The sequence below is a fragment of the Camelus dromedarius genome, chromosome 6 (genome assembly GCF_036321535.1).
Source record: "Camelus dromedarius isolate mCamDro1 chromosome 6, mCamDro1.pat, whole genome shotgun sequence".
NCBI lineage: Eukaryota > Metazoa > Chordata > Mammalia > Artiodactyla > Camelidae > Camelus > Camelus dromedarius.
The window spans coordinates 1495162-1508522 of record NC_087441.1 but is presented as its reverse complement, the minus strand read 5'-3'; the positions used below and the strand labels follow the sequence as shown (position 1 = coordinate 1508522).

The 13361-nt window shown below is 51.1% G+C and overlaps 1 protein-coding gene and 1 long non-coding RNA gene across 22 annotated transcripts in view; one reads left to right on the top strand and one right to left on the bottom strand.

Annotated features, from left to right (window-relative positions):
- AFDN (afadin, adherens junction formation factor) overlaps positions 1-13361 on the top strand; it is a 122896-nt gene that overhangs the window by 95418 nt on the left and 14117 nt on the right. For 11 of the 21 annotated variants that reach the window (XM_064486456.1, XM_064486450.1, XM_064486446.1 and 8 more), the window contains 8 exons: positions 4328-4393; positions 4571-4644; positions 5057-5175; positions 6608-6802; positions 6934-7025; positions 7354-7539; positions 9913-10890; positions 12810-12845. In XM_064486456.1, the coding sequence (XP_064342526.1) occupies positions 4328-4393; positions 4571-4644; positions 5057-5175; positions 6608-6802; positions 6934-7025; positions 7354-7539; positions 9913-10890; positions 12810-12845 (1746 nt within the window). The remainder of the gene's footprint in view (positions 1-4327; positions 4394-4570; positions 4645-5056; positions 5176-6607; positions 6803-6933; positions 7026-7353; positions 7540-9912; positions 10891-12809; positions 12846-13361) is intronic. The other 10 variants (XM_064486462.1, XM_064486465.1, XM_064486464.1 and 7 more) reach the window with 1 other exon arrangement.
- Positions 7200-9914, bottom strand: LOC135321464 (uncharacterized). The gene is made up of 2 exons (XR_010381176.1): positions 8838-9914; positions 7200-7675 (listed from the first exon to the last, which is right to left on the bottom strand). It is a non-coding gene; the product is annotated as an uncharacterized LOC135321464 (long non-coding RNA).

Genomic DNA, 13361 nt, shown 5'->3' with positions numbered 1-13361 from the left:
GGCTCTTCTGTGCACCTGCTGCAGCCACGCCACCCCCGCGGGATTGAGGCACTGGGTCACCCTAGAGTCGCTCCAAGATTGTGGTCTTTGGGGTTGAAAGTAACTACCCATGTTGATCTGACACGTGTATAGTTAGAACTCCTTAGAGCTCATTCACTTCCAGGTGCACTCATCCGTGACTTTGTTTTTCTGAAATAATTACCGGTGGAACTGTCGTCGATCTGTACAGCAGTTTCATTTACAATTCTTATGGCCAGTTTACAGCCCCGAGCTACACGTGACGTCTAGGTGAGATTTATTTCAAATAGCAGAAGTGGGAGGGAGCTGGCATGGAAAGAGGGAGGGGCGTCTCCCCGGAGACGGCCAGTCTGCAGGAAGGGAGCGCGACTGCGGGAACGGGGACATGGGGACAGGCGTGCACGCAGAGCCATCTGTGAAACAGGGAATACTCACCAGGTCAATGTCAGTGCAGGGTTGGACCCCTTTTGGAAGATTCAGACGCCAGCCAGAGTTCGCCTGCTTCTTGGTGGGTTACTGATGTGTCCCCTTACCCCTAAGGGTCTTTTTAAAAGTAGTCGTATTTCAGGACACGTTGTCGATGACTTTTCATTAAAGTCTGTCTGCGGCCAGCCTTAAGTAGACCGCGTAGGTGCCGGTGGTCCTTCTGAGTCATCCCCTCGGCTGAAGGCCTGCTGTGATAGGAGGTGTACTTACGAGTTGAGCTTATTTAGAATGAAAAGAAGTGATGGTAACTTCGTGATTCCATCCTGCGAGAAAATGGAGATACATTATCTGTGGTTTCCGAAAGGCTGTGCTTCCTCTGCCACGACCCGACAGCCGGGGGCTGGTGTCCCTGCCTGACGCAGTGCGTTTGGTGTCACGCTCAGGAATGCTGAGGTTTCTAACTTTCTAAACCACTGGTTTTGCCATGTTATCGGTGCTGTGTTGCCAACTTACATTTAATGGATGTGGCAGCAGCTAACCTGCTAATGTACTGGTTCCGGAAGATTCTGGATTTCCTCACAGCAGGTTATAAATAAAGGAGTGACCATGGTGTAGAGGCCAGCTGCAGGGACTCGGGGAGGCACCCCAGGAGGGAGTTGTGGGGAGGAGCCGTCTGCGCCAGTCCCGAGGGAACAAAGAGGATCCCATGGGAACCTCAGTGAGCCAGAGATTACACCCTGCCTGACGTGGGAAGGCGAGTGGGCTGGCAGGTGGTGGCAGGTGAGCCTCGGAGTCAAGTGAGAAAAGGGTTTTGGCAGACCCATTGCATCTCAAATTCGTTTTGTGTGGAGAGCAGCGTAAACAAGGCAGGACCACGGCAGGGGTCGAGGTGGGCGCCCCGAGCAGGAGGCGGGCAGCGGGCGGCCGGGGCGCGGGTCAGGAGGGCTTTGCCGGAGGCCTGCTTCGGGAAGGGCAGTGTCTGAGCAGCCGGGGAGGGCCCAGCGGGTCCGTCACGAAGAGACATTCCTCATTGTGCCAGAATCTTTCTGAAATGTGTAATGTGAACGAATGCCTGTTTGAGGATGTGATTGTGATGGTGCTGTCAAATATCTATATTTCAGGATGAGATTCTTGAGTGTTTAAACTAGATTTTTCAAAATTCTGCATTGCATGTTATGTATAATAAATTATTGAAAAATATTACAGGATTTGAGGTTTTATTTAAATACTGTTTGCAGTTCACATGGAATCTACTGAATTTAAGCTTGTGTATTGGTTTTCCAAAATTCAGAGCAGTTCTGAAATAAGAGAGCCTAGTGGTTACCCTCAAGTGTGTGATTTCTGGTCTAAATGAAGAGGTTGAAAACAGGAAGTGATACTGTAGTGAAACTGCAGTTTATTGTGAACGTGCAACACAGACCGCGTCCTGGAATGAAGATTGTCACTAACGGGAGCTGACTGCCACGTAGCAAAGTGCACCCATGTAGGCTCTTGGTTCATTCGTTGGGAGCAAAACAGTATTTTTCTCATTCTTACTCTGTTTTGTGACTTTAAAAAGGTTAAAGTTTTCTTATTACAGTTTATATAAATAGATTTTTTAAAAGTAAATGAGGTTTTTTTCTTTATTGCTAGTAAGCTTACGAAGCATCCCAGAATTGGGGGAGGAGGGCTTGATTTATTGTTTTAAAGTATCCAAATACGTAGTTGGTGTTTTATTTACATCCGTGTTACTAAAAAATGCTGTATTATTAGTATTACTGCTAGAGATTTTTCTTGTCAAAGATGGTAGTAATTGATTATCTTACTAAAAGTATCTAAATTGTAAGGACAGTATTGCATTACCAACAAACGATGGTTGTGAAAATGTAGTAAGTAATGCACTAAAAACTGGCATCCCAAGTTCAGTGAACATTGCTTTTTATATCAGTCAAATGGAAAACAGAAGAAAAGGTAACTATACTTTTAGGACCCTTTTAAAAAAAAAAATTGGCCTAGCTACAACAAAATAATTGTTTAGCATTTGCAGAAAAAGAAAAAGAGGGATTTTCAGTGCCTTGATCAGAAGTATTATTGGGCGACCAAAAGGAAACTACTCTAGAATATGAGCCCTGTGGAGGGGAAGGGGTGTCTGTTTTGTTCACTCACTTGTCCAAAGGGCTTAGGGCATGTGAGCATTCAGTGACTGTCTGCTGAGTGAAACTGTCTTTCAGACAGCTGAACTCAACAGGTAATCACAGATTACATGAAAATATGGAATATCATTCAAAGAAATCATTTAAAAGTTTCCATAGGAGGGAACGCCCCATTTAACAAATGGGCCCGTAGGGACTGTCCTGGGAATCATTTCCCGCGTTGCAGCTCAGGTCCCCAGGCTCAAGAAACCTGGTATTGGTATAAATGAGGTCAGGTGGAAGGTATACTGACTGTTTTTTTTTGCCACGTGATACATAAAATTCATTTATGTAAAATGTAATGAACATAAAATGCCATTTATTGAGTGATTCTATGTATATATGTGTATATGTCTATGTACGTTTGTGTATATATATTTTGTGTATGTGTGTGTGTGTGTGTGAAATTTCAAGTTTACAGAAAAGTACCAGCTTTCCAGCTGTGCCAGCACATGGTGGAGGGACCCCGGCAGGGAGTGGGGCCCTGGGCTGCCGTGTCGTGTTGAAGTGCCAAGCGAGTCACGAGGGCGTCTGGCCAGGGGGCTGGGGCTGGGCAGCAGAGCTGCAGGGAGGCGGCGAGGTGGTTGTGGACATGCAGGTGGACAGACAGACAGACGGGCTGAGGGGAACAGTCGGAAAACCTAGGCCAGAGGCTCAGGCGCTGCAGAGAAGAACACTGATTTTACTTACCATGTGTAGAACGTTTATAAAATCAGCTCCCAGATAATGTGACCACAGGAATTTGAAATGGACTTGTTTTGTTGAATTGAGACACTGTATACAGTTCTCAGAGGGACTACGTGACAGATGGGGTCAGCCTCGGGGAATCGTGCCGTCTGCTGGGTTTTCCCGCGGTGATCAGAGGGTGGGACTCGGCATGCCAGCGGTCGGCCGGTGCTCTTTGAGCCTGCACTGTTAACTGCAGGGGGAGATGAAGGGGTCTCTGGGGGAGGTTAGCAGTCCCAGAGTGTTGCAGAAAAGGTGCTTCAGTTCAGTCACTGGTTGAACTGTATCTTTGTAACTTTTTGTAGTACCGTCTTGCATTTTTGCTTTTGTGACACAGTTTCATAGGCATTAAAGTTCTGGGCTGAGAAATATGTTCTCCGTTGTAGAATACTGGCAGTAATGTTCACGTGAGATTTCATACATGTGAAGGCTTCCTTTGGTGGTTTTTATCAACAACAGCAAATTTTGATTTTTATAGTGGAGTTGTAACGCCCTAGTAGAAACTGGTGGCTCTGTGAGGCAGCTGCACGTGTCGCCTGGGTTGTCCCGGAAGCCCTCGCCCTTCCGAGAGCCAGCGTGCGGCGAAGCCGCAGCGCACCCGTGTGGGCCGGGGCCTGTGGCTGCGGCGTTTGTTTAGGCTTACAGCACGCGATCCCTGAATTGCTTCGGTGCAGTATTTTCTGCGTAGGCTGTAGCTAAGTCTCTCTTCTTGTTGGCCACAAGAAGCCTTTCCTTGTTTGAAGTTTGGGCTCTGCGCGTGGAGAGGGAGAGGTCCGGGGCGGCGTCGAGGGCCGGGATGCAGGAGCGCCGTGATGGCTGCTGGGCACTGAGGGGCCGACGGTGCCTGCCGTGGACCTGTTCACTCGTGCTTGTGGCTGAGGAATCAGTACAGTGACCTCTGTGTTTCTGTTTTTGTTTTACTTTGCAGAGTATTGTATTTCTTACTGTTCTTTTCAGTGCAGTGTTTCTCCCCTGTTTTTGTCTAGGGAGCTGGGCAAGACAAGCTTGGGATCTACGTCAAGTCCGTTGTGAAAGGAGGCGCTGCAGACGTGGTTGGTATACGTTTTAAAGACATAGACTCAGTGCGTCATGTATGTGACAAGTGACGTGAACGGTGCTTTCAGTTTGTTGTGAAAGCGAGTCTGAGCATCTCTCTCACTGGCTTCTCTCCCCCCCTCCCCCGCCTGCCCCGCCTGCCCCGCCTGCCCCGCCTGCCCCGCGGTGCCCAGGACGGGCGGCTGGCTGCCGGCGACCAGCTCCTCAGTGTGGATGGACGGAGTCTGGTAGGACTCTCTCAAGAAAGGTATCATTTGTTTGTTTGTTTAAAGCTTAATATTAGCACTTTTAGGGCTATTTGTCATTAAGTTTTGGAATTAGAAGATTACAAACAACACTAAAAAGCTGTACATGGCATTTCATTTATTAGCAAATTACATATTTTAGTCTGAATGTGTTTCTTTGACTCTTAGTGCTTCCTGAAATTTCTGAGTACAGTCTTACTGTTCTCAGTATGATGAAAGGAGGTGTGTGTGCAGTTGACTTTCAGAGGGAGGGAATCTGGCTGGCGGTCGGAGATTTACCCGGACTAGTGGTGAGGCCGCCATGGGTGCTCGGCTGCTGCCCTGAGCACGGGCTGCAGCGCTGGCCTGGGCCAGGTACCCCCAGAGAGGCACCAGCGTCTCATTGCTCTTACAGTTGTGACACTGTCTTCCTAGGGCAGCAGAACTGATGACAAGGACAAGTTCCGTGGTGACGCTGGAAGTGGCAAAGCAAGGAGCCATTTATCACGGCCTGGCCACCCTGCTGAACCAGCCGTCGCCCATGATGCAGAGAAGTAAGGGCCGGGCTGGGGAGCTGGCTGCTGCCCGTGGGCGCTGACGCATATTGACCGCGTACATGCACAGCTTTCCCGTCGTGACCCTTCTAGTGCCACAAATCCCGGGCAGCGGGCACTGTGGTTTTCATTGTCCCAGTGGTACAGGTAAGGGCAGGAGGGCACACCTGAGCGCATGCCCAGGACAGCGAGCTCGTGCTCTGCTGTAGCCACGACCAGGTGTGGTGGTTCGCCAGCTCCCCCAGGAGCTGCTGACTTCACCTGCACAGACCCCGGGGAAACGCAGACGGCCCGCGCACGGTCAGGAGTAAGGCGAGGAGCGATGTTTCAGTTTTGACAGGCAGACGCGGGGTGTGTGGTCTTCAGAGGGCGGGTAGAGCGCTCTCCTGAAGGACTGTTCTCGCATGTGGGTGTGAGCAGGGTCCAGTCTCGCATGTGCAGAGTTAGGACGGGGTCGTCTTGTTACATACAGTTCACTTTAAGTAAAAAGCTCAGTTGTTTGAATAGTTTATTGGTGGGAATCATGGTTTTGTAGCTACATCAGAAATCTCAGGATAATATCAATATACATGTAGGACTTTTAGAAGAATTAGTTCAGAAACCAGGGGAACCCTGTTATGACTTAGGTGTCTTCTAGATCATTACACACTTCATGTTCACTCAGCTGGCTGTGTGCGTGGCCTCTGCGTCCGGCCTGGCAGCTCTCCTCTGTGGGCCCGTGCGCGGGGAGGACCCGGAGGCCACAGCTAGTAGTGGCAGCAGCGGAAGCCTCGGGGGAGCCGGGCCACTGCCCATGGAAGCAGACTCGCAGAAGGGCGTCTCAGCAGAGCGGGCCTTGTGTGACAGACCTTGGCCTGGAGCTTCCTGTACTTTTTTCATGACATCGTGCTTAACACATGGGTTGTCTGATTTCTCAGGTTATAGTCATTGAAAGGAAGCAGACTGGATGATGAGTTAGGAATCAGTGAGGGAAACTGTTAGGTACATCAGGGTCATCGAGGAAGAAGATAAGGAAACCCGAACAGTAAAGGAGTAGTCACGTCGGATGATGGCCGTGCAGGGCGACAGCCCTGAGTGATTAAAAGAATCCATGCATGTTTTACAAAGGGAAGGAAGTGTGTTGATGTTCCAGTTAAAAAATTCTACTTCAAAAGTAGTCTTGTTACTTAGAACAGGTAAGCTTATGAGAAAATCAGCTTTGAAGGAGACTTTCTCATTGGTGCCGCTTAAATGTTGCTTTATTTGAAAACTTCGAAATTCTTTAGAAGGCTTTACTCTTATGTAGAAATCACCTCATTTCTCCTGGTAAAAACAAATTCTTGCTTATGAAATTTTAAATGTTTATAGATTCATCTTTCTTTTAAAACTGAACAGGGTGTTTAAGATGAAATCTTGACCGAATGAGCAGATCGTGAATGCATTTTGATTTCAGTTTCAGATCGGCGTGGATCAGGTAAACCCCGACCAAAGAGTGAAGGCTTTGAGCTCTATAGTAATTCAGCTCAAAACGGGTCACCTGAGAGCCCTCAGCTGCCTTGGGCGGAATACAGCGAACCAAAGAAGCTGCCCGGCGATGACAGGCTGATGAAGAACAGAGCTGACCACCGCTCCAGCCCCAACGTCGCAAGTGAGAGGGGTCTGGGCCTCCCCTCCCGCCTTGAGCTCCCTGGGGACGGGCGTGGTCACAGCTGGAGAGAGGGGGCACTCTGGGGTTGGTGTGTTTAATATTAAACTTTCTTTTCTGTCTCCTACCAACAGATCAGCCTCCCAGTCCTGGCGGGAAAAGTGCATATGCGCCTGGAACAGCAGCCAAGATAACATCCGTCTCCACTGGGAACCTCTGTGCTGAGGTCCGAGATGAGTGCGGGTGTCGCGGCCCCAAGCCCTCAGGTCCCCCGGAGTCAGGCCCACGTCGTCTAGTGAAATGTCCTCTCGCGGCTAGCATTGTTTATGATTCCTGAGTGTTTGGGTTTTTTTCTTTTTAACATAATAGGTAAATTAGCTTTAAATTAATAAGACTGGGCAAAATAAAATGTTTTTTATTATTCTCAGTGTAGGATCACACTTTTAATTTTGAACACGGTTTTTAAACGTACATATTTTAAAACAGATCATTGGAAAGTAAGTGAATCTACTGTACAGACTGCAGAAAGCTCGCTTCTCCTTCCCGTCTTGCAGGAGGAGCCCCCTGCGCCCCGGCCGGAGGCCTACCCCGTCCCCACGCAGACGTCCACCAGGGAGTACTTCACCTTCCCCGCCTCCAGGTCCCAGGACCGCGCGGCTCCTCCTCAGAACCAGTGGCCAAGTTACGAGGAAAAGCCGCACATGCGCACAGACAGTGATCACTCCAGCCTCGCCATCCAGGTGAGCGTCCCCTGCTGTCCCTGGGACCTGACGGGTGGGGAGGAGCTGAGTGGCTTCTGAGACACTCTGGTGTTTCCTGTAGAGCAGCGCCGCTACAGACAGAGTTCCTCCTTTCCTTCATGGTTTTCCTGGTTCCCTGAGGAAAAGAAGGGATGGGGCAGAACGCATACTGTGAAAAGGGGTTCTTTGTCCTCTTCGTGTTGGATAGGGAGATGTCGGTCACGTTAAAGTGTAATTATGGTCAGTAAGGCAGGGTTCACTGATTCCGGAAGTGAGACGTGAGGACCAGGACCACATCTGCTGCACTTTGTTCCTATCAGGAGCTGTTCTGAGCCCTGGGGACCCACAGGTGACTGCGGCCCCGCATGTGAAGCTGAAGGTGCGGGTGGGAAAGGAGCTGAGACTGAAGGACAGCATAGGATGTGCTGGTCCCCATCGGTGAGGGTGGCAGAGCCAGCTCTCAGTGTCCCCACCGGGGGAGGGTTGCGGAGCCCTCCCTCAGTGTCCTCGCCGGGGGAGGGTGGGGGAGCCCATTCGCAATCCCAGTGCGAGTGCGACTGCAGCCTGGGCTCCCATGTACACTACAGCTGCCCGAACAAAAAAGCTCTTCTGACCCTGGGGTGAGGCTTGGAGAGGGATGTTTGGACCAGAGGCTCCTGTGCTCCGGGGGAGGAACTGGGTGGGGGAGGAAGTGGCAGGATTCCAGGCTGGAAAGGCAGGGTGACAACGTGGCAGGGCTTTCTGGGAGAAGCTAAGGAACCAGGGTTTTATCCAAGTTGGTGGAGAAGGAATGTCAGCATGGCTAGTTGACCTGGGAACATTATCAGATGCAGTTCCCTTTTTTGAAAGTTAACGCTGTGGAAGATCAGGGAAAGAAATTAAATGTTTGCTTCAAGTGGGTACTGTCTAGAGTATATAACGAGTACATGTCCCAGACAGCAAATTCTGGGAGAAAACCCCCCTTGGATTAGAGTGGTGGGAAGAGAACTTAGACTGGAGATGGTTGTGACTGAGCCTGGGAGGGTGGGAGGCGGAGAAGGGACTCCTTCCCGGGAGACAGTGTGAGTGGCGGCGAGGGGGACCTGCGGGAAGTCCAGGTGTCGGGCGCACTGTTAGCCCTTAGGATGGTCTGTCCCCACGTGCCACGGACGTGCACACCGTTTCTCCTCTTTTATGGGAGTGATGTTGTTAAGCAGCACAGATGTGCTGAGTGCAGGTTGCTTCTGCCTCACCACATGGATAATCACTGGGAGAGGGGGCAGGGAGACGAGGGGCCAGCATGTTGAAGGGTCACTTACGTGGATGCGAAACTGACCACGAACTTGACGGGGCTCATGGAGGGTGGGGTGCAGTGAGTGGGCACCAGCAGTGAGATGAGGTCTTCAAGGAAGGCGGAGGGATGCTTCAGGAGTCACTGGACTGAGAAGGTGAGCAGGTGTGTATCTGAAGGCATGAGTCTCCAAATTTTATACTATAGAAGTATCTGCTCTACAGATAGCAGGGAATTTATAATGCTTTTATTTGGGCTGTAGGTTGAATGCCCAGCAATTGAAAAACTGTTTCCGTGCACGTAGTAGAGCCGTAAGAATGCTAGAAGTACATGTTTCATTTTTCTGTTAGGCTACTGTTTTTTCAAGTGATTCTTCATTTTTTTTGTTCTCAGTTTGTATTTTAAGGAAAAGGAAATTATTTTTCAGGTGTGCGGTGTCAATTTCTGTTCATTAACCAGGCAGGGAAAATGGCTGAGACTCCGAAGTGGGTGATTTTCTATTATATTAAACTACTTTCAGACGTGCCGTTTTTCAGACTTCAGACTAGCCCTTTGAGGAACGTGTGTTCATTCCTGTGTCACACACAGAAGACGATGTCCAGCGGGTTTATACCCGGTGTTCCTACCTTTCTCAGCCTGGCGGAGACCGTGGTGCCGGTCCTGTCTCAGGGCCCCGGGAACCGGTCGTCACTGGCGGAGCTCAGAGTTGCGGGAGGGCCGCGTGGTTAGGATTCGACAATCATCCTCAGTAATGGTTAGAACTTCACGGCAGACACGTCATCCTTGTCGCTGTTCACGCCCTTGACTAAATGAGTCCTCTTTGGACGGCAGGCCCGTGTCTGGTGCAGGGCTGAGTGCAGATGGGGTGCGTGAGTTCTTGCGCGCCTGTCTCTGCAGTGATGCGGAGAGTTCGGCTTTCCCTCGACAGATGGAGACGTCCTCTGGGAAGGTGGCGTCCCGCGCCGTCGTGCGTGGGCAGCCTCAGCCTCTGTTCTGCACGCTCGCTTCCCCGTTTTCCGAGTCGTTCTTCTCCTGAGATGCAGTGTTTATGAGCTAGTGCCTGTGCTGCGTGCGGCACGTAAGCGTTGTCCGTTCTCTTCCAGCGTGTGGCCCGCTCCCAGGAAGAGCTTCGGGAGGACTCAACTTACCACCTGGAGCCGCACAGGATGGAGGCCCTCGCAGACCGCAAGTCTGACAGCGACCTGTGGGTGAACCCCAGCTCCTCGCTGGGCTCCAGTGCATCCAGCCAGGAGCACCTGGACCCCTCCTCCAAGTCGGGCACGCCCGCCTCCACCCTCACAAAGAGTGGTCCCGGGCGCTGGAAGACCCCGGCGGCCGCGCAGCCCCCGCCCATGCGGACAGACCTGCCCCCGCCGCCCCCGCCGCCCCCCGCGCACTTCCCCGCCGAGTTGGACGGGGTCCCCCTGGACCTGCCACTGCCGCCCCCGCCTGCCAGCCAGGTCGCACCGCCTTCCGCCCAGGCGGCCGCGGAGCGCAAGAAGCGGGAGGAGCACCAGCGCTGGTACGAGAAGGAGAAGGCGCGCCTGGAAGAGGAGCGGGAGCGCAAGCGGCGCGAGCAGGAGCGGAGACTGGGCCAGATGCGCGCCCAGGCGCTGAACCCCGCGCCGCTGTCCCCCACGGCCGCGCCGCCCACCCGGCCCGAGAGGCCCGCCGCCCTCCCGCGGCCCCCGGAGACGGTCATCCGCGAGCTGCAGCCGCAGCAGCAGCCGCGCACCATCGAGCGCAGGGACCTGCAGTACATCACCATCAGCAAGGAGGAGCTGTCAGCGGGGGACAGCCTGTCCCCTGACCCCTGGAAGCGGGACGCCCGGGAGAAGCTGGAGAAGCAGCAGCAGATGCACATCGTGGACATGCTGAGCCAGGAGATCCGGGAGCTGCAGGCCAAGCCTGAGCGCTCGGCCGAGGAGAGCGACCGGCTGCGCAAGCTCATGCTGGAGTGGCAGTTTCAGAAGCGGCTGCAGGAGTCCAAGCAGAAGGACGAGGACGACGAGGAGGAGGAGGACGACGACGTGGACACGCTGCTGCTCATGCAGCGCCTGGAGGCCGAGCGGAGAGCCAGGGTAAAGGGGGAGCTGGCGCGGCCTGGGCCCCAGCTGCCCTGCGGGGCGGGGGGGGGGGGGCGTGCGGGGGGGCGGGCCCAGCGCGGGGCATCCCGTGTCCCCGTGCCGCTTCCTCTAGAGGAAGCAGCTGGGAGGCTGGTGGTCCTGAGACGCACGCACAGCTCAGGTGGTTCCGCTCACACCCGTCTCTGTCCTCACTGGCACTTGAGAAACAAGCTCGTGGCTGGTCATAATCTGATCAGGGGTTGGCAGTCTTTCCTCAAAGGGCCAGATGGTAACTGTCTCCGGCTTGGGGCCGTACGTACAGACCCTCAGCTGCCCAGCTTTGCTGCTGACGCAGGCCGGCCGCCCCCCCCCCCACCCCCCCCACCCCCGGACTGGCCGGCGGCTGCACTGCGCCAGCGGGCGGACCCTGGTCTTGATTATTGGCGCCCGTGGTAGGGCAGGAGGCCGTCCAGGCCGGCAGGGCAAGGTCTGCTGTCGTTCCCGGAAATTGAGCCTCCGCAGGAGTTGGTCAGTTGATGAAGCAAGTATTTATAAATTACTAGTTACAGCAATAGTAGACATACTGAAAACTCAGGATTTTATTCATATTTCTTCGTACTACAAAAATAGTTTCTTTTTGTCTCAAATGTAAGAAGAAAAGTAAAATTTATATTAGTTGAATGCAGTAGATTGTTAAAATGCCAAATTTAAGATTTTTTGTTACCCTATCAAGAGAACTGTTGACAGAGAAGCATTTATCAGTAATAATTTGCAAGAACTATTGGCCATTTAGTGGGTTTTCTTTTTTAATACAATGCAATATTCTGAGAAGAGACAGCAGAGAGCATGTCCTCTTTGTCTTGGAGTTTGTTTCTGACGCCACTTTTGATGCGGTCTGTGCTAGAGACCTCAACAGGCAGCTGCCACGTCAGATACTTCAGTCTTTCTACCTCATGGTGAAATTCAGTCTTTGGTAATTATCAGTGAGGCCTAGAACCAGCAGTGACCCCCTTTCACTTTGCTCTGTGAATTGTTTTCCTGAAGTGTCACCACACACAAGTTACTTAAAGGGCTAAATGTTCACTGTCACCTTGTTTTGTTAGTATTGTCCAAGGCATCAGCTGCACACCTCCTCAAGAACGACCGCACTTCCCACTAGCACTGTTGTGTTGGAAGGAGCAGCTGTTTGATAGATAACTGCTTTCAGTGTAAGAGCTCTCAGAGCTGTGCCCCTGCGGCCAGCACACTGTCCGGCGCTGTACGTGGCTGCCGTGCGCTGGTGGTGAGCGCAGTGACCCGCCGCTCCGCTGGTATCCCAGCAGGCGCGTTGCAGGTGGCCCCAGGCCGTGGCCGTGGCCGTGTCTCGCCCACAGCTGCCCTCCTGCAGTCTTAGCTCTGAGTCTGAAGCCGACCTTCGTGGTAAACGAGTGGACATACTGATGTTTATTGTTATAACTGTATCCCAACGAGAGTGGAAAGTTAGAGACCACCCTGCACTATTGCTATAAATATTCTTTTCTCTGAAGACTAAATTTTTACTGAAGGTCTGTCAGTTTTTCCAAATGGTTAAAACACTGAATATTTCAAAGCCTGTTAGTATGAATTACGATATTTGGAAATTTTTTATGATAATTCAATTAAAATATGTGTATTTACCATTAATTGTATTAAGATGCGTATCTTAGTCTCCAAATAAGAGAGCTAAGGGAGGGTTCACTTTTCTCAGTTTCTGCGAGTCTTAATGATGAAACTCACGAGGCCATTTCTGTTTCTGAGGACTGGAAATCAGTCTGTGGCTCTTTACTTTTCTCGTTGGGTTGCCTTCGAAACAGGTGAAGCATGAGAACAGCAGACAAGCTGGCGGCGGGAAACAGGTCTAAACTGCCCTTTTGTTCACACTGCGTCTTTCTTTTTTCCTTCTCTGTTGCCTGCAGCAGACTGCTCTGCCAGCAATCTCTGTTCTAGATTTGGTATGTTCTTGTTTCTTTCCCTTGGGTCCTTTTTTTCTGTCTTGATTTTTTTTTTTTTTTTTTTTTTTTGGTGGTGGTGGTTTTATGTTGTCAGTAGATCTGGTTCTTAGGGGTGGCCTAGATCAGGATACATGGTTCCCTGACTCTAGAAGCATGCCTTTGAATGTGTTTAGATTTAGTTATTCTTTGGTTTTCTTTGTTTAAGTGTTACTTATTGTTTGTTTATGGTTTTGACCTTTACTCAGTTTTAGTCATAAAATTCATACTGTATATTCTTACATACTCGTAAATACACGAGCAGATGAGAGGAATTTTGCAAGAAGCAATCTGTTTCATCCCTGTTAAATTGAAAACACATTTTAAATATTCATTGTTAGAAATCTAGTTCACCTGGTACTGACAGGGTGCAACAACTAAGATTAACTGTCTGTTGGGAGAGAAAGGGGATTTCCAGTAAACATTTATTCTGTTTCCTTTAATAATACCTAACTTGATTTTAGCCTAGTTCATTGCCGA